Source organism: Malus domestica, chromosome 02 (assembly GCF_042453785.1).
Source record: "Malus domestica chromosome 02, GDT2T_hap1".
Taxonomy (NCBI): Eukaryota; Viridiplantae; Streptophyta; class Magnoliopsida; order Rosales; family Rosaceae; genus Malus; species Malus domestica.
In genome coordinates this window covers 594,178-618,362 of record NC_091662.1, presented here as the reverse complement: position 1 = coordinate 618,362, position 24,185 = coordinate 594,178, and the positions used below count along the sequence as shown (strand labels likewise).

The following is a 24,185-nucleotide window of genomic DNA, read 5'->3' as shown; positions in this document are numbered from 1 at the left end:
ACGGATAGATCGACTGCAAGAAGGTGAGGGATTGTTCAAAGACTTCATTGTGAGCTCCTGCTTCAACTGTATCACCATGTCTCGCTTTGAACACAATCCAGATAGGCTTGGTCTAGATGACAGCGTGGCGAAGAGTACCAGGCCTGGGGTTAACAGGATCATTTGCTGCTGCTGCTAGCAAAGGTGGTCTCGGAATAGTTGCTGCCCAAGACACTGCTTTGTCAAACTTGGCGGACTGTTCAACTCCAAATCGCTGTCATGAAGATGGTGATGGTGGATCGATCCGTCAATCTATCCACCTCTGGGCCTCATCTCCAGATTACCAAATGAACGGTTGTTATTCCGTTCTTTGCTTGCTTTAACGACGCCGTTCAGTTCCTCTTTGCAATCCTTGTTCTTCACAGCGCCTTGAGAAGGCCTTTGCCCCCAACGAACATTGAGCTTGCACGGGAAGAAATAATATCCTGAGTCCTGAGAAGCCGTGTCTGCTGCGCGGTGCCACAAATAGACAGCAACGACAGCAAGCTAGCCCTTTTGATCCGAACCGGCTGACCCTTCCGGAGTCCATCCAGCGCGAAATTGACCTCGTCCACGGGCTCCATCATTTCCCCAAACCCCTGCGCCTCCATCAAGGTCGACGTCGCAAGAATAGACGGCGTCGGCGGCGGCCTGTAGGCCCCCTCCCTTGCTACGGCCGTACATTCTCACGATCATCCTGGGTAAACGACGGCGTTTTGGGTGTGGCTGGGTTCCTTCCTCAACGTTATCGGTTTGGGACAGGCATGTCTGAACTGAAGGGCGAAATTGGAAAATTGTAGGTCTGGAAGACTGGTACTTCAGGTGAAGAAGAAGGAGAATGAGGTCTTGTGTCCAATTTGAGGAGAGAAATTCGGTCGAGGAGGACAGAGAGAGAGATGGGGGTTTTTGGTTCGGGTTTCGATTTGATTTTGGTTTTGCAGATCCACAGCGGAGGTGAGAAATTGAGAGAGAACCGACATAACTTTTTGTGTCGATTCCCACAGACGGCGCCAAATGTTGATGCACAAAACCGGATGGTCTTGGAATAACGTAAATCCGACCGTGAATCTGCACAAACGCTCAAGAACACGAAGAACACAAAGAACACAAGGATTTTATCGTGGTTCACCCCAAGGTTTGGGCTACGTCCACACTGATTGTATTATATTTCTCTGAGAAGTGAGGGGGAGAGAGAGCTCTGGAAGTGAGAGCGTTGAAAGGGCTGAGAAGGCTCCAGAAATGGCCTTTGAGAGTGAGAGTGAGGCCTCCTCCAATTGTGAGGGTGAGGGGTCCTTTTATAGAATAAGGACTCCTCACTTATTACATATTTGCCCCTTCCTTTATCCCATAATTACATTTAAGTCCCCTGAGTATTTGTACGAGATCTAAATACGAGGCCCTAAATATGGTATAAACATATTGAATTATGATTAATCTGAAATACCGTGACAATCGCAATCCACATATCATAAGTTTAAAGTAGGAAATGCCAAAATGGCTTATGATCGAGGTGTGGAACCCAAAAGAGAATAAAGTCTTGTCGTCAAACCCTGATTAGTAATTTCATCAAGCAATTTCCAATTAGGTATTTTCCTTGTTTTGTATGTGTCCTCGTCCAATGAAAGGGATCATCTCCGAATCCGTTTAACTAAATTCACCAAATCAATCAATTTGGACATTTGAAAGTTGATTCAACAACTAAAAACAGAGGTTCATTTTAAAAGTTATAATAATATTAATCGTTGAATAAATTTCAAAAATCCAAATTAGTTGATTAGGTTAATTTGATGGAAGATATCCGAATAGAATCCCTTCCCTCATCCAATTGTCCAACTTAAACATGATCACGGCACGAGGACATAATCACCTACATCACCCCCACGGTTGTTCGGTGTAGGCGGCGGCCACCTGGTGCCAAAAATCTGGGGGGGTTCTGTGTAGGGTTTAATACTGCCTCCATCGCCTCCATTGTCTCTTCTCTTTCGCAGAAGCCTTCAGAAAGCTCTCTGCTTCTCCCAAATCGCCAAAAAACAATTCCGCCACTAAAACCTTGAGTCCCAATTCTAGCGAGAGAGAAATTCAAAGCGCATTGAAGACAAGTCTCAACTTTCTCTGCAAAATCTCAACTTTTTGGGCTCCGGAAATGGCGGAGCTCCAAAGACAATCGGATGGGTTTGCGGATCTAATGGCCGAATCGGAAACTGGGTCAAATCCGCTTCAGAGGCGTATTGAGTTCCACCGAGCGAGGAAGCCCTTCAATGGGTTTAACACTGGCGGCGGTGACTTCCGGCTCGAGACCTTGAATCACGGAAGCAGCGGCGGAAGCAGCTCTAGTCAGGGTCAGTCGGGTTTGAGTGCCAAAAAAAGGGATGGGTCCGAGTTTTTGGAGAACGGGTTCGATCCGGAGCTCAGCTTTGGCATCACCTTCCGGAGAATTGTGAGTCAAAGTGTTGCCTTTGATCGCTTTCTTCTCTAACTCCCCATCCAATATTGTTGAATTGAATCTTTTCGCATTTGCATTGAACCATTTTGGATTTTTTTGATTTGGGCTTGTTATATGTTCTGTGTAGCTGAATTCAAAGTTTGTTGCTTGGCTTCTTGTGTCGAATCAATTTTCAGTTGATATAGTTTATCCAATTTCAATTATTTCATAGTCGATACTCTGTTATGTGATGTTTTGGTGGTAATGCTATTGCTGCATTTGATTGTTCTCCGATTATTGTTTCGGTTCCTAGTTGCTTGACAGTGAAAATGGTGTGTGTAATTTTCAGGGTGCCGGTTTGAGGAATATGGGAAACACTTGTTATCTCAATTCAGTGTTGCAGTGTCTGACATATACTGAGCCTTTAGCTGCATACTTGCAAAGTGGAAAGCATCGAAATTCATGTATGGACTCCTCCGACAATCCTCCACTTCCCCTTTCTTAGGATGTGCTTGCAACAAGTTAATATAGACAAATAAATATGACATTTTTTTGTCTGTGTGTTTGCATCGAAGGAATTAACATGAACAAAAAAAACTTTCATAGTGTACCATTTGTAAAGTGGGGTAAGCATGCACTCATATATGCTTACATGTGCATGTATGAAATTTTGAATTTATGTGCATAGCTAATTTGATTGATTTTGTTCTTTTTACAGGCCATATTGCTGGGTTTTGTGCTTTATGTGCTATCCAGAAGCATGTTAGTCTTGCTCTACAATCCACTGGGAGAATTTTGGTGCCAAAGGATCTAGTCATTAACTTACAATGTATCCTTGAAATGTTTCTGGTGATATACTTCTGCCATACATAGATGGGCGTAATCATTGGACTCCACGTTTGTCCATAGAACCTTTTCTTTGTTGATCAAGTTCTTATTTATTCGACAAGCTAGACTACCAAGTGTGTCAAAAGAGAAGTAAAATAAAAATAAAAATCAATTTAAAAAAAAAAAATCTTCTATGAATATTTTTTATAGTTTACAGTCAAAATTGTTGTTTTATAAGCAAGAAAACAAATTTCTTTGGGATAACTATACTCAAATGATCTGATTGGAGCAATTCCCTTACTAAAGATTCATAACTAGTGTCTTTGCTATTATTCATTTTTAACTTCCTATTTCTTTTCTTCTGTTAATTTTTGTGTAGTAACTAGTAACTAGTAACAAGTTTAAGGAGTGTTTATCAAGAAGTTTCTTGTGTTCACCATTCCAATTTTACATTTTCGTAAGGTTAAGAATAGTGGTCAGTTTTTAAGTGTGGTATCGGGTCTATTTTATTGCTTCTATGCTTTGGAAGTTGGAATCCTTGACACATGATAAGGCATATCTCGAACTTTCACTAAGTCTAGACAGGAGGATGCACATGAATACATGGTAAACTTGCTGGAGTCCATGCATAAATGCTGTTTACCGTCTGGTGTGCCAAGCGAATCCCCAAGTGCCTATGAGAAGAGCTTGGTACACAAGATCTTTGGCGGTCGCCTTCGAAGCCAGGTAAGACTTTATGGTTTTTGCGATACTGTAGTGTGTGGGAGTTTATCTTTTTTGTAAACAGGTAAAGATTTTAAATATTTGCTGATGTTTCATGATCCTTTTTATTATTATTCAGGTCAAGTGTATGCAGTGCTCCTATTGCTCCAACAAGTTTGACCCATTCTTAGATTTAAGTCTTGAAATATTCAACGCAGATTCCTTGCAAAAAGCACTTGGAAACTTTACTGCAGCAGAACAGTTAGATGGAGGGGAAAGGCAATATCAGTGCCAACGATGCAACCAGAAAGTTCGGGCTCTCAAACAAATGACTGTTCAAAAGCCTCCTTATGTACTTACCATCCATTTGAAACGATTTCGTGCACATGATCCTGGGCGAAAAATTGACAGACATGTAAAATTTGGCCCCACATTGGATTTAAAGCCCTTTGTTAGTGGTTCCTATGTAAGTGTTCAAGCTTTTTAGCCATGCAAGCTTTACTTCTAAATTTCTTTATTTTACAAATGAAGCAATCTAAAAGAAGCACAGATTGTGGTATTAGATTGTTCAAGTCACTCATTCTGTTTACTTATTATTTTATTTCATATTTCATAATCTTGCCCAATGCTTGTTGAAAACTGTATCTTAATTTTGGTTTTTTTTTTTTTTGCTGAAAAAAGGTTAAATTAGGAATTAGAATCTGGACCATTAGGTTTATGATCAGGACAACGCATTAGAGGAAGCCAAGAGTCATATGTTGGTGATTTGATTATGTTTCGTGCTTTTCACATCATGGTTTTGTATTTTAACTTAATTTTACGTTCTACTTGACAGGAAGGAGATTTGAAATATACACTTTATGGGGTTCTTGTTCATTGTGGGGCTACCACCTATTCTGGCCATTATTATTGCTATGTTCGCACATCAAGTGGCATGTGGTACTCCCTTGACGACAACCAGGTGCGTTGATAACTTGAGATTTCACTAGCCAGTAGCTGGCCTTGATGTATAGTGCTTCCAGATTTGCATTGGTTGCCTCATAATGCTTCACAATTTGGATTTTCTACAGTTGGTGTAACCAAACTTTATGGATCTTAAATGTGCCATGTTTAGCAAACAGATTATGATCATTTTCTGCTAAAAGTTTCCCTTTGGATGAGATATTTAGAAGGAACAAAGAAAAAAAATGGTGGAATTTGAAAAGATGAGATTGAGCCCTGAAATTTACTTGTTTGGTTAATCTATCCAGTGTGGTGGGATTCATTTAAGGAACCTATACAACATGTTTAGCCTGTGCCCTCGGCCAGGGTCTTGGGTCCTGAACCTTGGTCCAGTGTTCTGACTACTTGGTCTGGGTCTTGGATCTGTGGTCCTGGTTTTCAGGTTTGTTCCCAGGTCTTAGGTCTCAGGTCACGAGTCTCACATTTCGGTCACCAGGTTTGGAATCCCGGGTCTTGAGTGTCCAGGGTCTTGGATCCTGAATTATGGGTCCATGGTTCAGTGTTGGACTAAGTTCTCGTCTAATGGATTTTTGAAGCCACTTATATTTTTGTCTACCTTGAAGTGGGGTTCCGGGCTTTAAAATCTCTTTCAAGTCCCACCCAAAATTGACAAATTCCTTTTCTATGGTTTCCGACCACTTTTGACTCTTCAAAATGGGAATGCAAATCCCTCGTATAAGTCCCTCATCCAAAGATATGCTGTGTTTTTATCTTTGAATAACCCCACTTGGATGGGTATACTTGCTATATGATAAAGAAAAGCTACTACCATTGATAGGATGCCACTTGGCATCACCAGATTGTGACACTTGTTTGTGATGAGTGGTACTAGTTTGTAACTAATTGTGGTTTAGTATATATTTGAGGGATAGAGCAGCGGTAAATCCACAAAATTTAAATTGCATATGAAATGAAAAAAAAAAGAAGCAATCAAGGTTTCTTACATGTTTGCACAACTATGATGGAACAGGTATACCAAGTTAGTGAGAGGACTGTTTTAGAACAGAGGGCTTACATGTTGTTTTATGTCCGCGATAGAAGAAATATAATACCGAGGAAGCCTGTTGAAGTTGCTCGGAAGGAGAATTTCAATGCAAATGGTGCTGGATTAAAAACTCCTTCCACTAACAACCAAGGTTCCAAAGTACCCGTTCAGAATGTTTCTGTTGAGGGCAGATCAAGTGGTCCATCCTCATCTATTGTTGTGACACAAAAGTCAACTATAGTTCCACCTATGGTGCCCCTTTTGAAGGAAGCATCAGTTAATTGCCAGACAATGACAGAAAATATGGTGCCTATGAAGGAACCTGCTTCAGAGTTGTCTCCATCATTATCTCCCTTTCCAAGCAGCAATGGTGGTGCTTCTGAGTCTAAAAATGCGGCAGAAAATACAGTGCCTATGAAGGAACCTGTTTCAGAATCTTCATCATCAGTACCAAAGGATTCCTTGAAAGGGATTTCCATTCCAATTCCTAAATTGGGAAAAGATATGCTACCATCATCTCCAACCAGCAATGGTGGCACTTCGGGTCCTGAAAATGCCACAGCTGCAAAAGCTGATGCCAATAAAACTGAACTTAATGAGAGAGGAAGGTCAATTGAAAATGGTGTTTCCAGTGTCATATCACCCAATGTGAAGGACCCTGAAAGCCTTGAGGCTAAACCCATACAAGATGAGACCCCTTATAATGTAAGTCGGCAACATCTTCTATGCACTTTGATGTCTCTAGTTTTACCTACTTGATATATAATTTTACTTTTGTTTTGTGCTTGAGTTTTTAACTTGTTAATGCATCCAGAATAATGTAGTTTCCTCGAAGGGAGACTTGAGTATGTCATCCGGAGTTCCTAGCAGTACGAAAAAGGAGGGAATTCACACTGTCAGATCATCAGATGAACCAAGCTCTAAAATTAGTCAGGTATTTTTTTTTTCCTATTTTTGTTGTTTGTATCATTTGTGAATTTTATGATAGGTTGTGTTGTCATGATTTAACTTCTTTTTTTTTTTAGGTTGGAAGTTTTACCAGTGGAAGTGCTGCTTGTAATGTTTTGGGTGAGAAGATTAGTGATTCTGGCCAAAAAGTGGTAATTGACGAGTCAGCAAATTTGCCAGGCTCATCAATTGTGGCAAATGGATCGTTGCTTGTAAAATCTCCTGATTGCAAACGCCATAGAAAATTGAAAAAGAAGCAGCTGAAGTCTAAGGCTGCATGCATGCAGTTACGACCTAGCTTACTTTCCCGGGTGGTCTTAAGTGTACAGAAGAAAAAGAAACACAAAAGGAGTAAGCACCCCTCTTCAGATACCAAGAGCCTTCTTAAGGAACATTTTATGGACAATTCTTGCTTATATGGCATGGGGCCGTCTACATCTGAGCAAACCCGGTCAATTCCCTTGGTAAACCCTTCTAAGCGAAATTCTAAGAGAAAGGGGACCAAATCTGGCTTAAAAAACGATGCAGACAGAACTGATAAAAAGTGGGAAGTGAAATCTCATCGTGATTCTTTAATGGCTGTTCAAAAGGGAGTGTTTAGAGAAACTCTCGGTCAGAATGGTACAGTTCTTGCAACTGATAAAAGACTACAAAATGGTAATGTCTCTAGCTTGTGCTCAAAAGAAAACCTGCGGGAGATGGGGGAAAATGATACCCCACTCAACCATAAAAGAGACAGAACACAAAATGGAGGGATTGGTGTGCTAACCCGTGGCCTTGATGAGACAGTCGGTGAGTACATTATCTAGAACTCTGCCCTCCTGGCCATATATCCATGGTTGCTGGTAGTTTTTAGTATTCGCATATATGTTGTCCCGTTATCTAGTCATGCATGTGTTGCCTTCACAATTGCAATGCCTTTTGCATTTGTATTTCTTCTGATTGGCAAGTTGAGCTTCACTTCTACCAATTTATCTGTTAGTTGTGAATGCTGGATAAACCTTGTAGTTTCCCATATCTGGATTACTTTTTTGTTTTGTTCTTTCTTATGTCTTAGAAAGTATGGACAAGAAGCCCATTGAATCTGGCGTTACCTAATGTTATTGTGGTCATAATTTCTTATTGCGTCTCTCAAAAAAAAGATGTTGATTGCAGTTGCTCGGTGGGACGGAATAGAACTGCCTCGTTCTCATATTGTAGAATCAAGCCGTGCAGAGAGCGTCAGCATCGGTTATATACCCGATGAATGGTGAGTTTGGAATCCCTTTTATCTCACATTACTTTAGATCAGCATGATTTTTCACCAGTTAAAGCATTGCCTATAAAAACTTCTCATGAGTTGTGGAATGTCAATTGATGCAGGGATGAAGAATATGATCGCGGAAAGAGAAAGAAGATAAGGCAACCCAAAGAAACGTTTGGCGGACCAAATCCATTCCAAAGGATTGCAACCCAGAGATCAAAGGTGAAAAAGGAAAAGCTAGACAGGTACGGTTCTGGAAATCACCCGCTCAGGATATGACGGAAGAAGGCGAATTTCGACGAACAGATTGTTGGTCTGCTGTTTTGTTTTCTTTAAGCTTTTGAGAGAGATTGTAACAAGGGGTGATTATTTATGTGTTGCATTTGGAGTGTGGAGAGGAAGAGAGCTCTGAGCAGGCGAACTGTATCTTACTGCTTTGGGAGATTTCTCATGGACGGATAATTGTATTAGCTCGGTCCTTTGGAGATGCATTAAGATTTTTGTATTACTATATATCTATTTTTGGTCGCCTACAATCAATCACTAGAACTTTTGATGGTTGTGTTCTATTGTGGTGTGATATTTTAGGTGCTGCTTTACGTTTTGAGCCCCGTGTCTCACCACCCGTTGGGTCGTCGGGAATGAGAAATTTTTCATTGTGACCGAAATATAGGTAGTATATCACGTATTTTTATATAAGTGGTGGAAAATATTTTTTTTTTAAGTTATTAACTTTTTAACACACATATTCCATCATTTGTATAGTGACACGTGGTGCATCATTCATTGTACTGATCGGTCACACTGAAAAATCTCTTATCTAGCAAGGCCTAGGAAAATGGTAGAGGGACCTATTCATTGGAGTATTTGTGATTTCTGGGCTTGGACACCCTCTCTACGTCTCCCAATTAGGGATGGGCAATGGTTATAGTGGACGGGTAACCACGGTTATTTATCCATAACCGTTTATTCTCATACCCGTATAACCGTTTACCAGTTGGGTAATTGCTTAAACTGTTATACATATACCCATAACAGTTTATAAATGATTAACTATACCCATAACCGTGTACCCATTTAACTGTAACCGTTTAGTATCTGTTTACCCATTTATCATTTTTAACCCGTTTATCCTTTCTTTTTTACCATTTACTCATTTTTCATCCGTCTACGTGTTTTTTTAACAACTTGAAAATTAAAAAAGAAAAATTTGTCATAATTTTCTTTTTCTAACAATTAAGCACCGTTATAGATACATTCATCATACATTTTCGTATTTTAATTTTTTAAGTCTTTATATCATTTCAATAATTGAAATCATAGTTTACAGACGATATTTTTAACTGTTAACAATGAAGGTAATATAAAATTTGCTAAGCATTTTTGGGTTACGAAAACTGTTAAAAGACAATATTTTTAGGTTATTTAACTCGGAATGTAAAGTATTAACATAATATATATAATGGACCATGAAATTTAAAGTGGTTAAGGAAAACTATATTATATTAGCTACATAAATCATGCACTATAGTCAATAGCATTGATCAAAGTTTTGTCTGATAGGGAACATAATTTGTGTTAATTTTACATATATAAAATAAATAGGTAAACGGTTACCCGTTTATAACCGCAGTTAATACCCATAACCGCCCATTTAAATTTCACGGGTAAACAATTATACCCATAATCGTTTATTTATCTAAACGGTTACCCATAACCGTAACTGTGAAATTTAAATGGCCAGGTAACCGCAGTTACACATAACCGATGGGTATTTGCCCTTCCCTACTCCCAATCGATCCCAGACGCTTTTCATTTGCTCGCCCATGACCTCTATTAAGGAGTCGAGGCGGTCAGATTTTAATTTTTCCATTTTTCAGTGACGATCATAAGATTTTAACGACGCATCCATCCTTTGCATGGGTGCAACTTTTAGGAGAGTTTCTTAGCGTGTAACCAGGGTATATCCTCCTCCCGTGATGAGAAAGCTGGCGAAAGTTGGAGAGAGGGTAAATACCTCCTGTTACACCCGAAAATTTGCCTACTCTTTAAACGTCATGCGCGAGGCTTCGCTGGGAAACAACCAGAAAAGTGGCTGGGGTTATGTGTTCACTAATATAGATTTGGATTTTTTTATTTTTTATTTTTTTTTGAGAAACAGGGATCAGTCGGTGGTTTTGTCAATGTAGTCAAATCTTTTAGAAGCCGAAAAAACTCATACAGACATTTCAATCTTCCCTGCCCACTATCGTATGATTCGCTAGTGCTAAAAAGGAAATTCATAATTGTCTCAGGAATAATAAGTTTGCAGCTGGCAAATTGGCAACGTCATGAAACCAAATGTTATCATTAGTCCTTGTGTGGGTCGGTGGATCTTTTTATTACTCCTCTCCTTAATCCCTCAATTGGTGCAAATTATCACCACTTGATGCAATCTTCCTCCATTTTCTTTCTTGTCGGGTCTTGGCGTGCTCCCTTTCTGCTCAATTCCCTCTTTCTATACAATGATAAAAAGCAATCTAGGCGGATTGGAAATGCATCCACACAAATACAACCTAAAAACATTCTTTGTTACATATGATCTCAAACCTTTTTATGATTATTCCCATCAAATACAATCATAAGCAATTCTAGTTATTTGAAAGCGCTTTTAACCATCCTAAAAACAGTTTCGGATATCGCCTAAGGTTTTGACAAAGAGGACCCTTTACCATGTACAAATAATTTGGGGTTTTCTTAATCCACTAGGACAAGGGTCGTCGTATAAACTTGTCAAGGCCCTCATGTGCCTTGAGTTTAATTAAGGGGAAGGTGTCTTAATCAGCATGAAAACATTAATTATGTGCTATTAACTTTCATTATGCAGTCACACCCCAAACCAAATCCTCAAAAGAAAGCAGAGTACATGGAATGGAAGATATGGAGAAATATAATATTATATATATGTTTTTTTTTTAATTCTAATCATGTGACTAACCCGCTATGAGAGAGACTTATGTCGGTATTCCGCCGTTATAATATTTCAGATCAATAACATGTTGTATGATGTTGCGTTATTATTTTGGGATATTACTAAAGTGAAATAGCTAATGTAAGTAAGTTTTTCTTCAACAAACAGTCGAGATGATTGATTGTAGGCGAGAGTAATCATAATCCCTTAAATCTTACTATGAAGACTAGACCCACCATTAAGTATACTTAAATGGTGATCATGGGTTAGGAGGGGGTATATCACTTGTTTAAGCAAATGGGTGGGACTCATAATCCATTGGGAGAACCTTTTTGAAATGTACAAGTCAACAAAAGGGTACCTCACACCAAACATTTCTAGCTAATCCATTGAAATATATGCCCCATCACATTACTTTACTTCCTAATTTAGCAAATATAATGTTGCAAACTTTATAATTTACCAAAATGAGAACCATGAACTTGTTTTGATTGCAGGGCTGGCCCTGAAACAGTGTGGGCATGATGATTGTCCCAGGCCCAAAAAAAATCAGGCGCCAAAAATATTAAGGTACTTTATATGAACTTATGTTATATTTGTATAAATAGTAAACAATTTGATTCATTATCAAAGTGTTTAGTGGTATTTGTTGCATTTAGTATGTATGAGTTTGCTTTTTCTTTTCTTTTTTTTTTTTAATTTTTTATAGGGATACCCACAGAGGTGATCCCCTCCAAAAATAGACGTATGTCACTTAAAGCGATGAACACCCGATATTCTTTAGTAAAAGACAAAAGAATAGTTCGCTATGTGCTCAACGCATGGCTCCATAAGTATGAGTTTGCTTTTCAATCCATTATAATATTTATTAATCAATCTACAAAGAACACCATTTGAAATTTTATCCCGGATATTTGAAAACTCATAACCGGTCTTGCTTGATTGTAATACTTCCCTTCATGTGATCAACTTATAACATTGTTAAGGGCATATCATGAGTTCATATTTAAGTATTTAAAGTGAAAATTGGTACATTTAAATAGCAAAAGAAATGAATGTAGGAATTGATTGGCCATCATGCTTTACGAAAAGTTGAGGAGAAGGTCATAATTTCTCTTTTGCTAAAACAAAACTAGAAATTTTGTTTTCTAAAGGTTGATACTTTTGAAAATAAAAAATAACGTCAATATGATAGATATTTTGATATGGCTTTCCGATTAGGCTAATTCTTATATTAGGTAAAATTAGCATAAAAATGAATGAGACAATATATACGTGTTCATATATTTATAAGAAGTGTTTTACAAATAATGTGGTCAGACATCCCTACTCAAATTTTTAGACGTAAAACCAATTGTTATTACATAATACATAGGAACACACTATTAATTGGCAGTATTCTAATCAAAACACCATTGAAAGATGGTGATTAGCATTTTGAATGGCAAAATTGGCAATTTCCAATTGGACTTGAATCAGATAAAGAAATCAACCTACTTCCAATTAGAGAAGAAGAATCTAGTGGTCAGAAAACAACACTCCATGAAGAACATCACTAAATTCCCACCAACCCAAATGGAAGACACTTACTTCCCTCCATTAAGCCTTTCTCATTTATGAAGCTCAACTTCTGTCTACCCGTTCTTCTTCCGGACAAGGATTGTCTGCCTCCCTCCTTTCGTGCCCTTCTGTTTATGTGGTCACGGTTAAGCCACTCAACATTTTATATTACTATTTATTTTTGTCTTATTATCTCTATAAAAAACAATATAAAATGTTGACGTGGTTTAACTGTGACCACACAAAACAGGAGGGCACGAGAGAACATAAAAAATGGGAGGGCAGACAATCCTTGTCCTCTACTTCTTTCCCAATATACCCTCCCTCCCTCTCTCTCTCCCCCCTCAGTCCTCACAGTCTCCTTGTTTTCATTTCATTTAAAAACACATGACAGTCTTGTTTTTTTGTTATAAAAAATATATATGCAGCAAAAACTAGAGCCTTCTCCTCCTTCTCCTTCTCCTCACACAGAGAGAAAATTGCTTCCTCTTCTTTTGTTGTTTGTTTCTGCAGGATTTCATGGTCGTGGACCTGCAAAACCACCAAAAGGTGAGCTCACATTCCCCCACTCTCAAAGGTCAAAACCCCAGAAAACCCTTAGCTCTTTGAGAACGCAATAAGTTTGTTATTTGCATGAACTGTTTCAACCATTGGCTTATTTTCCCAGAGCTTTTTTTTGGGTTTTTCTTAGGGAGGATAACAAGGACCACCAACCCAATAAAGTCCTGCATGTAAATTCTTGTTTTTGGGGGGAGTTTTAGCCTAACAGCCTTCTCTTCTCCAAAAACGATAACCCACTTTACACTGTGCGTTGGATTTAATGGGGCTGCAGAGTCCCCAAGCAATTACTTCTGAAATGGGACCAGAACCATTTATGCTACTGCAATGCTGCTTCTGAAGTTCTAGTGAGAGAAAGTGATAGAGAAAGAAAGGTTTAAACTTTCTCACACCCTTTTCTCTGCTGCACTATTTTCCCAATGGGTGTTCATTTCTTTGCTTCTCTACTGGTTTTTTCACTGTTCCTGAATCCATTGGCTTCCCAACAACCCAATACAGATGGGTTCTTTGTCTCTGAGTTTTTGAAAAAAATGGGTTCGTTTTCTTCATCTTCTTCTTCCAGTCTCTACGACTTCTCTGCACCTGTTTGTTCATGGAAAGGAGTTTCTTGTGAATCCAACGATGTTATCGGCTTTGAGGCTTCCGGGTTGGAGCTCTCCGGTCCGGTTCCCGACACCACCATCGGAAAGCTCACAAAGCTTCAAACTTTGAACCTCAGCCGCAACAAAATCACCGGTCTTCCTTCGGATTTGTGGAGCATAAGTTCTCTCAAGCACCTTATTCTCTCCAACAACCAGATTTCCGGGTCGTTGCCGAACAACATTGGCAACTTCGGTCTGCTCGAAACCCTCGACGTTTCCAGCAATAATTTCTCTGGGGAGATTCCTGCTGGTATAAGCTCACTTGCCAGCCTGCGAGTTCTTAAGCTCAATGGAAATTCGTTTGAGAAGAGCATCCCATCAGGAATTCTGAGCTGTCAATCTTTGGTTTGGATTGACCTTTCGTCGAATCGGTTAAACGGTTCTCTTCCAGCTGGTTTTGGTGCTGCATTGCCTAAGCTGCAAGTATTGAACCTTGCTGGGAATGGGATTCATGGCCGGGGCTCCGATTTTTCGGAGATGAATTCCATTACTACTCTGAACATTTCAGGGAATGTGTTTCAGGGTTCAGTGATGGGAGTGTTTAAGGAGCTGTTGGAGGTGGCTGACCTTAGCAGGAACCGGTTTGAAGGCCACATTTCGAAGGTACAATTCAATGCTAGTTACAATTGGTCTCGTTTGGTTTATTTAGATTTGTCCGAAAATCAGCTTAATGGAGAAATTTTACATCATTGGAATCAATCCCAGAATCTCAAACACCTTAATCTAGCACACAATAGATTTACTAGGCAAGAATTCCCGAGAAGTGTGGAAACTTTTTCTGGTTTGGAGTACCTTAACTTGTCGAAATCTAGTCTTACCAGTCGCATTCCTGCTGAAATTTCTCGGCTGAGTAACTTGAACACACTTGATCTTTCTGAAAACCATCTTATAGGCAAAATCCCATTGCTTAATTTGAGAAATCTCCAAGTTTTCGATGTTTCTCACAACAATTTGAGCGGAGAAATCCCTGTGTCTCTCTTGGAGAAACTCCCTTGGATGGAGAGCTTCAACTTCTCTTACAATAACTTGACACTATGTACTTCTGGAATTTCCAATGCAACCCTTCAAGCATCTTTCTTTGGTTCAACAAACAGCTGCCCCATTGCAGCAAACCCGGGCCCTTTTGGAGCACGAGCTAATAAGGCTAAGGAGCACAAGGTACTAAAGCTTGCCTTGGTTTTGACCTTCTCAATGGTATTCTTGCTAGCTGGTCTGCTGTTTCTAGCAGTTTGTTGCAGAAGGAAAACCAGAAGGTGGGAGGTAAAACAAACCTCGCACAAGGAAGAGCAAAGCGTATCAGGCCCCTTTTCCTTCCACACTGATTCAACAACATGGGTTGCAGATGTTAAGCAAGCAAATTCAGTACCTGTAGTGATTTTCGAGAAGCCATTGCTGAATTTCACATTCGCAGATCTCTTATCTGCAACTTCGAACTTTGATCGAGGAACCCTTTTGGCTGAAGGGAAATTCGGGCCTGTTTATAGAGGATTTCTACCGGGTGGAATTCATGTAGCGGTGAAAGTTTTGGTCCACGGTTCTACACTGACAGACCAGGAAGCTGCAAGAGAGTTTGAGTATCTCGGACGAATCAAACACCCTAATCTTGCTCCATTGACGGGATATTGTTTAGCTGGGGACCAAAGGATTGCTATCTATGACTACATGGAGAATGGGAATATACAGAATTTGCTACATGACTTGCCGCTTGGGGTACTGCAAACAACAGAGGATTGGAGCACAGATACCTGGGAAGAAGACAATAACAATGGCATTCAAAATGTTGGCTCTGAAGGGTTGTTAACATCATGGGGGTTCCGTCACAAGATTGCACTTGGCACTGCCAGAGCACTGGCATTTCTACACCACGGTTGCTCTCCTCCAATTATTCATAGAGATGTTAAAGCTAGTAGTGTTTATCTGGACTATAACTTAGAGCCAAGATTATCTGATTTTGGACTGGCAAAGATATTTGGCAGCGGTATGGATGAGGAGATCTCTCGAGGGTCACCTGGCTACATGCCGCCAGAGTTTTCTCAGTCCGAGTATGATTCTCCAACGCCAAAATCTGATGTGTATTGCTTTGGAGTTGTTCTTTTTGAGCTGATTACTTCCAAGAAGCCATTTGGCGATGACTATCCCGAGGAGAAAGATGCAACCTTGGTGAGCTGGGTTAGAGGACTGATTAGGAAGAACAAAGGGACGAGCGCTATTGATCCAAAAGTTCGTGACACAGGACCAGATGACCAAATGGAGGAGGCCCTGAAGATTGGATATCTGTGCACAGCTGACCTTCCCTCAAAACGACCAAGCATGCATCAGATAGTCGGACTTCTTAAAGATATCGAGCAAACAGGTAACAGATGAAGAACAAATTGAGCTGAAAAAAAAAAGGAAAATGTGGGAGTTTCGGGTTTAGCTTTTGTTTTCCTAATTATTAATTTGTTCTTGTTGCCCCATATGATCGGTTCTGTTTTGCCTCCATGATTGTACAGCAGCCCTGGAAATTCTGTTCGGAATTTTTTATGTCGCTTGCTCGCTCTTTCCTTTTTGTTTCTTATTGTTGGTGGCATGAAATGAAAGTTTGATTTATATATACAAAGGAGTTTGATTTGACCACATATTGCAGTATCTTTCTCAGAATTTCATGAACTTGTTATCAATTTAGTTCTTTGAGAAGCCTTCTTTCTTGTCTAAAGCAAAACTAGTTCGATATGAAATCTTTTGTTCGTAGTTAGGATTCATGTTTTGCTGTTTCGCTTGTCTGCCTCGGGCATTGATGGTAAGTTCATTCCTTTGCCCGTTCTGATATGCTAAATTATCTGTCAGATAGTGTCCTATGCATACGATGCATGTGGAGCGGTAGGGGACCTAGTGGTGGTGAGTCAGACTCACATAAGAGCCTCGAGAACTAGCTAGCTCTGGCATTTGCAGTAATGTCCTGGACCACCTTTTGCACCGTCGGCCATCGATGGTGTTAAATGTCCCCCATCGGTGGTTCAAAGAAATCCAATGGGTTTAAATATAATTACCCTACTCAAACCAATACCGAGGCCTTTTATGGTAAAATCTTACACCTGAAGGATTGGGTAGGTGGTAAAGTTGAGAATAGTAACGGTATCGTTAGAGTGGGGTGGGTCCGGTGATCCAAAAATCCAACATGGTATCAGAGTCAAGGTTCGGGCCCGCCGCCCGTGCAAGCTAAAGCCTTGTTGACCTAAAGGCTTGTCAACAGGAAGGGCTTGGAAATGAGCTTGGACTCTTAACATAGAGTCGGCCTCTAAGTTCCGAAAAAGACACTTCCTGAAAAAGATTGAAAACAAGTTTGAACTCCATTGGAGCCGACCTCTGAGTTTTAATTACCGATGTGTGGATCTCCACGTGTGAACCAATAAATGAGGTTACACGTGAGGCGGAGTGTACTGATGTATGGATCTCCACGTGTGAACCACTAAATGAGGTTACACGTGAGGGGGAGTGTTAAATGTCCCACATCGGTAGGTTCAAAGAAACCCAATGAGTTTAAATAGAATTACCCTACCCTAACTAATACTGAGGTTTTTTTGTGTAAAACCTCACACCTGACAGATTGAGCGGATGATAAAGTTGGGGATAATATCGGTGTTGCTAGAGTGGAGCGAGCCCGACAATCCAAAAATCCAACAGATGGTTCCACCGGAAGCAAAATGTACAAAATGAGTGGCTGTGTATTTATGTATATGTGGCCGGAGACATTAAAAACACACGTGATTCCTAACACGGGATGTACATATACAAAATCGCGTACTTTTCGTTGGTGCCAAACTGCAACTTAATGTGTAGAGTCTGGCATCCTTATTCTATACATGATGCAGCAGAAATATTGTCCTCTGAGAGCTTCCTGCATAATTGAAAATTAACATATAGGCCTAATATTGTTGGTAACTTGGTCACCACGTTGATTTTGCCGTTAAACGAGTTTAAATTTTGAGATCCGTATAGTAAATAGATTAAACTACACTTATTAAAGGGGCAATGTAAAAAATGCACTCATTATTTACAAACAGATGCTTCGGACTAGGAAGAATTGGAAGTGTTTAGAACATGCTTAGCCAAATCCTCTTCATGTAAAACCTACTTTATTTAGATCGGAAACATCATACGGTTTTCTAAAACCATTTGCTATGGCTCGAATCCATAGTCAATTCTATTTTTCGATAGGAACAATTAACAATTTAATTTAATTTTTCCCATTATTTTTGTATCCATAATGGTGCAAGAAGAAGGCCCGACTCCAAGTTGTTCAAGAATAGTGATGTTGAGTTTCTTGACCCTTTGCCTTAGGATCAGTCAGTTCTATTTCTTGATGAAACATGTCTCACATTTGAAATTTCATGAAGTTAAATCCCTCCTATATTAAATTATTATACTATTAATTGTATCGTGATTTTTTATAAAAATGTCGCACCTATTTGGATTACACGAGTGATTACGTCAAAAACTATTGATGTTTGGTTAGCAGTGAATCTGAAACTTTGACACGAAGTAACATGCATGTCAAGTTGCCAACAATCAAAAGTAACAAGAAGATGTGGCAACTTGGGCATGTTTCTGCAAAATATCAATGGTCATCATAAGTAACAAGAAGATGTAGCAACTTGGGCATGCTTCTGCAAAATATCAATAGTTTATGCATGCTTTCGTATCTATCTTTTACCATGCGCAGAACAAAAGTGCTCTGCAGACTGCAGCTTAATTATCAAAGACTAATTAATACAGAAGATAATTAGAGGAGGAATTAGAAAAAGTACTCAATTAATCTTTCCTTGACTGCATTATTAGTGCACAATCTGCAGATAATCAACCTCTCTATTTGCAACATGCACGCATGCGAAAAATTCCTGCACCACTTCGAATTATAAAATGCAAAGCATGCGACCCATTTCAATTATTTAACGAGGTGGTCCAAGATTAACCATCCATTAAGCACTTAATTTTCATATATTATGGCTTGTTTAGAAGTGCTTCTACTAAAAACATTTTTATAATTGCTTTTAAAGAAGTTAAAATACTGATGTGCTTCTACTAAAAAATGCTTTTGGGCAGAAGTGTTTTTTTAAAAAGTATTTCCGAAAACGGGATGAGGGTAAGTATATGGATCTTTTATAGGGTTTGTATGTGTATGGACCATTCTTCTACATGTGTGCCTCTTCCCCTTTCTCAGCAAGGGAAATGGTCCTCACAATCACTCCACATGAAGATGCAGCATCAAATATAACTAAGTGGTCCTCCCCCACAGTAGACAGGACACCAAATAAATACGTGGAGATAAATACTAAGGAGACTCTCAAAATCGAACTCGAACTCTCTGTCACCCACCTCATGCTTTTGACACAATGTTTTATAATGTTAACACAGTAATCAACGTCATACTGTGATGTGTCATAGAGTCCACGAAAAATTTCATCCTTAGAAAGAGTTTCCTTAGCATTTTTCATAGGCGGAATGTTTTTTCTTGCTTTTAGGGACTAACTAGTGATTACCATAACTTGCAAAATAATATTTTGATAAATCACAATAATATTCATGATTGATATAATCTTCGAAATCGAAAGGAAATGTGATGTTATCATTTGAATTCTGTAAGTAATTAATTCAGTTTAGATTTTTTAGCAATCAAGCATGATTGCCTTGGGGCTTTTGGGACATACTTAATTACAGATATAATCCGTATCACTAGAATTAATCAAAAGGTTCAAAGTATAATCTTGCTTCACTATTAATTGATGAAGCTGAAGATTATCTGTAACCCCCACATAATAGCATGATTATCTTCATTCATCATCTTCAACTTTATGTCACTATTTTCTCTTTCTCGATAATAACAACTTACATGACACGTGTATACAATTACTGTGATGTCTCGTTTTATGATAAAATGTCACTGTGACTAACAAGGTACATCACATTGCATGCGAGCCATATGATTATATGTTGACCTTCATTTTACACATTTTTGCACAACTCTTCCATTGGTTTCCCTCCCCTCCAGTCCTCTCATATTTGTACAATTACGATTAAGTCACGTTAATATCTGGTGTTGACTTATTTATAGCAGAGAAAAAGAAAAAGACAAAGTGAAAAAGGAGGGGACTGGAGGGGGAAGATTTGGACGGAAGAGAATCCTAATCTTGATATAGGAATGGAATACAGGATGATGGTGAAATATACTCGTCAAATTTGTGTTTAACTTACAACGGTTCTCCGTTTCTTTAACATGTTCGAATTCATTGTGAAAGTTATGTCGGAATTGATTACTAAACAAGGTTTTTATTTCAATGTCTTTTGAAATCAGATTGAATAACAATTTTTTTTTCAAATTATATTGCAAAAGATATTTAAGTATTTAAAAATTTTTGTTCAGCCAAAGAAAAATAAAATATTTTCGAATAGGATGGGATATTTGTATGCTAAGAAATTGGTTTTGTTGGCGGAATAATGGTTGGGCCCATCAAGAGTTGTAATGAGGATAGGATTCTTTGGTTCGGTCCAAGTCGGAAAGGATCCTCTCCCGATTCCTTTTTACCTAATTCACTTTGTTCAGGATTCGGACCGTTGATGTCACATCCTGGTCCGGGTCTTCACCACATCTCGGACTCGACTCATCATAGCACGATATTGTCCGCTTTGGACCTCGACCACGCCCTCACGGTTTTGTTTCTGAGGGTGGATCACCCATTATAGGATTGCTCTCGTGCAAACTCGCTTAACTTTGGAGTTTCAATGGAACCCGAAGCAGCTTCCAAAAGGCTTCGTGCTAGGTAGAGATGATAATATACATATAATGTTTAAAGGATCTACTCCACTGGGCGATGTGAGATGTTACAGTTGAAATTTGATCAAACGGCTACAAACAGGGTGTCATTTTAAAAATGATAATAACTGTAACTGTTTGATCAAATTTCAACAGCCCGAATCCCGAACTAGTTGGATTAGTTAAAAAATGATCTAGAGATGATCACTTTCCGTCCAAGTCCAACACGGCGTCCTTATTTGTACCTTTTTTTAATTTTCCAAGATTTATCTTTGCTTTGGAACCATGAATTTTGGAATAAGAAAATTTAAAAGTAAGAAAAATAAATAAAATAAGAGTCATATGGTGAATTTGTTTACTGACAGTGATCAAATATTCCACCACTATTGGGTATATTCTGTTATCTTGCAACAATTTTTGTGTGATAAGATCATGGTGGGCGAGTGAAATTATATTTATGTAAATAAAATTTTACTTGTGCTTAGCTATTCTCATGTATAGTTAACTGCACCTTCAGCAAAAAATTTATCGATTCCAAATCGAGACAATATCGAAAATACATACAATTTTTTTTTCAAACAAAAATACACACAATTCATTTTTCGTAAACACGCATGTAAAAAATGTGCAATTAACCGCACTAGAAATTATAAATATTAGGCTGTACATTGATTTAGTTTATTTTATTAGTATTAAAAATATAATTTTTTAGTTTATTAGAAAATTGATAGGAATAAATAAATAAAATAATAAAAATGGGATGGATAATTCCCTTGCTTCTCCTATTCGTATTGGATAAGTTTTTGAAGGCATTGAGTTTAGGGGAGACAAACGCTAACCACAGATCCAACGGTGGAGATTCAATCAGATTAACCAGGGTTGTATTTGACCTAGAAGGGATCGAATATAGTGCCCGTCACACCATCAGAACCAGAAGTCGCCTTCTTTCGGTGTTTTAGCAGGAAAAAAAAAAAAAAAAAAACTCAAGAGGGACAGAGAAGCTCATCAAGTTGGGAGAAGGAGAGATGTCGGACGAGGAGCACCAGTTCGAATCCAAGGCCGACGCCGGAGCATCCAAGACCTACCCCCAGCAGGCTGGTACCATCCGCAAGAATGGCTACATCGTCATCAAGGCCAGGCCTTGCAAGGTTTGTTCTTCCCTAATTTTTCGAATTCAAGATGCAATTTTTAGGGGTTTTAGGTCGAAATCCATCTGGGTTTTGTGAGATCTTTATTGGGTTTTGTTGTTTTGATTGAAATATGTTGATTCACTGTTTTTTTTGTTTGTTTGTTTATGGTGTAAGATTGACTTATTCGTGATTTCCTATGTTTATTGTGGGGGATAATTATTTGTTTGTGATGTTAATGATGTCGATGTTGTTGAAAGATTTGTCATGTGGGTTTGTTTGATGGATTACGTTTTCTTTGTTGAAAATTTAGGGTTTTTAAGGTTGTAGTAGTTCTTGTTACAAAGTACTTATGTTCGGCTTTGCGGATGAAGATTGCCTCTCATGTGTAGCACGCATACAGTCATACACTAATAATACTTGGTATTCGACATTCGTTTGCTACAATTATTAGTGCTAGCAATTAAATGCACGGCATCTTTGTGTATGTCTAGATTTGTCGTGTTAAAGTGTGGGGGTTAGCACGAACGTACACACTCGTACACGAATACAACTGGTTCTTATTGAGATCTAAAGTTTTTGTGCTGTAAATCGAATGGTTTAACTATAAATCCCAATTTTTCATGTCTGTCATACTGATTGAACTGTGACGTTATTGCTCGTCTTCCTTGTAAACCATTGTGATGTGAATGATTTATTTGTTTAATCCATTATCATTTATTATCCTGTTTGCCCTCATTGCAGGTTGTTGAAGTCTCCACTTCCAAAACCGGAAAGCACGGTCACGCTAAGTGTCACTTTGTGGCAATTGATATTTTCAATGGAAAGAAGCTTGAAGATATTGTTCCTTCGTCCCACAATTGTGATGTAATGCTATCGCAAAACTTGACTTTCATGTATTTATGTATATGTGTGTTGTATTTCTTGGTTTCAAGTTGGATCATTCATTCTCCCATTGTTTTGCAGGTTCCCCATGTCAACCGTACTGACTATCAGCTGATTGATATCTCTGAGGATGGCTTTGTAAGTTTTCTTAACAATTTGTTCCGAACATGTCATCAGAAATTTTGTTTGTTATGTGAAGTATGTGCACGTCGATGATAATCATGACACCAAGGGAAACAAACTTGTGCACATTAAGACAATAGAACCATCTATTATTTGACTTTATTGATAATTTTCTTCCCTGTTTGTGTTATGCTCACAGAAGTTGTATATTTCTAGTGACATGCCTTTCATCCATTTTATCTGAACTAACTGGAGTTCAACATGTTGTAGGTGAGTCTCTTGACTGAAAATGGAAACACCAAGGATGATCTGAGGCTGCCCACTGATGACAGTCTGCTTACCCAGGTATCTATCTATCTCATCAAGCAAATAAAACTCATTTACCTCAAGTTGCTTTATTGCATCTATTTTCTTCGTATTCGACTAAATCTTTTCATATCTGTTTTGATAGATCAAGGACGGGTTTAATGATGGAAAGGATCTTGTGGTGACTGTCATGTCTGCCATGGGAGAGGAGCAGATCTGTGCCCTTAAGGACATTGGTCCGAAGAATTAAGTATGATGCTGTAGCAGTAGCTGTAGCTGATGGCAAGACGTTTATCCGTTTTACTTTTTTTGGTGGAACCGTTGCTAACAGGGAGGTTTATGAAACCATACTATCTGTGCAATGAACCTTTATTTTAAATGGTGTTTTATCTTGCCAAGCTTGTAAAAGTGACGACGCGAAGAAGATTTAAAGCTGCCGGATCCCTTGGCAAAGGGAACTTGCTGCATATCTATGAAAACTATTTCCGGTTTTTTTTTTTCGGATAAAAGAAAGATGTTCTTATGTATGATTTTTGTTAAGGTTTATCTTGCGATGTTTCGGATGTTCTTGTGATGTTTGATGATTCTACACTTATTGAATATTTGTTACCCTCCGCTTTTTCCTCGAGTTCTGTATTGCCTAAATGCGTTCATGAAGTATTAAACTCATCATCCCGTGTTTACGATGGACCTCTAGGTTCATGGTGTCGTAAACACGGACCTTTGGGTGTGTGGTGACGGTTATTGGTAAGGGATATGGAGCGATGATGGTATTACCATTCCTCAACCGAACCCGACCTGGAGGTTTCGATGCTATTACAATACATGGAACGATAAAAATTCAATGGTCCGTGGTTTTTATGATGTTAGCTTAAGAAACTCCCTTTAAACTTTAATCTTTTATGAAAGCAGTTTTAATTGGAAACTGTTAATCAATATTTTGGTAAAGTGAAAGTGTGTTTTTACCATAACCAGAAACACTTCAAACAAATAAATATTCTCAACAAGATGATGGAATAAGAGAAGAGATCCTCTCTGGATTTCTTTCACCAAAGTTATCGGATCAAGTGATCTGGGTCTTTTAAATTCCATCCGAC

At 38.7% G+C, this 24,185-nt stretch overlaps 3 protein-coding genes and 1 non-coding gene across 5 annotated transcripts; 3 read left to right on the top strand and 1 right to left on the bottom strand.

Annotated features, from left to right (window-relative positions):
• The first annotated feature begins 1,883 nt into the window (after nucleotides 1-1,883).
• On the top strand, nucleotides 1,884-8,717 carry LOC103447020 (ubiquitin carboxyl-terminal hydrolase 23). 2 transcript variants are annotated; one of them, XM_008386196.4, is made up of 11 exons: nucleotides 1,884-2,455; nucleotides 2,790-2,904; nucleotides 3,159-3,269; nucleotides 3,822-3,994; nucleotides 4,110-4,436; nucleotides 4,806-4,931; nucleotides 5,943-6,662; nucleotides 6,772-6,891; nucleotides 6,983-7,697; nucleotides 8,061-8,154; nucleotides 8,268-8,717. In XM_008386196.4, exons 1-11 carry the CDS (start codon nucleotides 2,162-2,164, stop codon nucleotides 8,425-8,427), a joined length of 2,955 nt encoding a protein of 984 aa, XP_008384418.2. In that variant the 5' UTR covers nucleotides 1,884-2,161; the 3' UTR covers nucleotides 8,428-8,717. The 2 variants fall into 2 exon arrangements, with proteins under 2 accessions (XP_008384418.2, XP_070661122.1); XM_070805021.1 differs by lacking the exon at nucleotides 4,110-4,436 and having other exon boundaries at nucleotides 1,894-2,455.
• Nucleotides 8,718-11,809: 3,092 nt separating this feature from the next.
• Nucleotides 11,810-11,925, bottom strand: LOC114823797 (U5 spliceosomal RNA). Its single transcript, XR_003771744.1, has one exon. It is a non-coding gene; the product is annotated as a U5 spliceosomal RNA (small nuclear RNA).
• A 1,131-nt stretch (nucleotides 11,926-13,056) lies between these two features.
• On the top strand, nucleotides 13,057-16,475 carry LOC103406689 (probable LRR receptor-like serine/threonine-protein kinase At2g24230). The gene has a single exon (XM_008345677.4). It carries the CDS (start codon nucleotides 13,636-13,638, stop codon nucleotides 16,219-16,221), a length of 2,586 nt encoding a protein of 861 aa, XP_008343899.2. The 5' UTR covers nucleotides 13,057-13,635; the 3' UTR covers nucleotides 16,222-16,475.
• Nucleotides 16,476-21,420: 4,945 nt separating this feature from the next.
• On the top strand, nucleotides 21,421-23,702 carry LOC103406688 (eukaryotic translation initiation factor 5A-2-like). Its single transcript, XM_008345675.3, has 5 exons — nucleotides 21,421-21,795; nucleotides 22,519-22,641; nucleotides 22,741-22,797; nucleotides 23,053-23,127; nucleotides 23,234-23,702. Exons 1-5 carry the CDS (start codon nucleotides 21,673-21,675, stop codon nucleotides 23,336-23,338), a joined length of 483 nt encoding a protein of 160 aa, XP_008343897.1. The 5' UTR covers nucleotides 21,421-21,672; the 3' UTR covers nucleotides 23,339-23,702.
• Nucleotides 23,703-24,185: the final 483 nt, after the last annotated feature.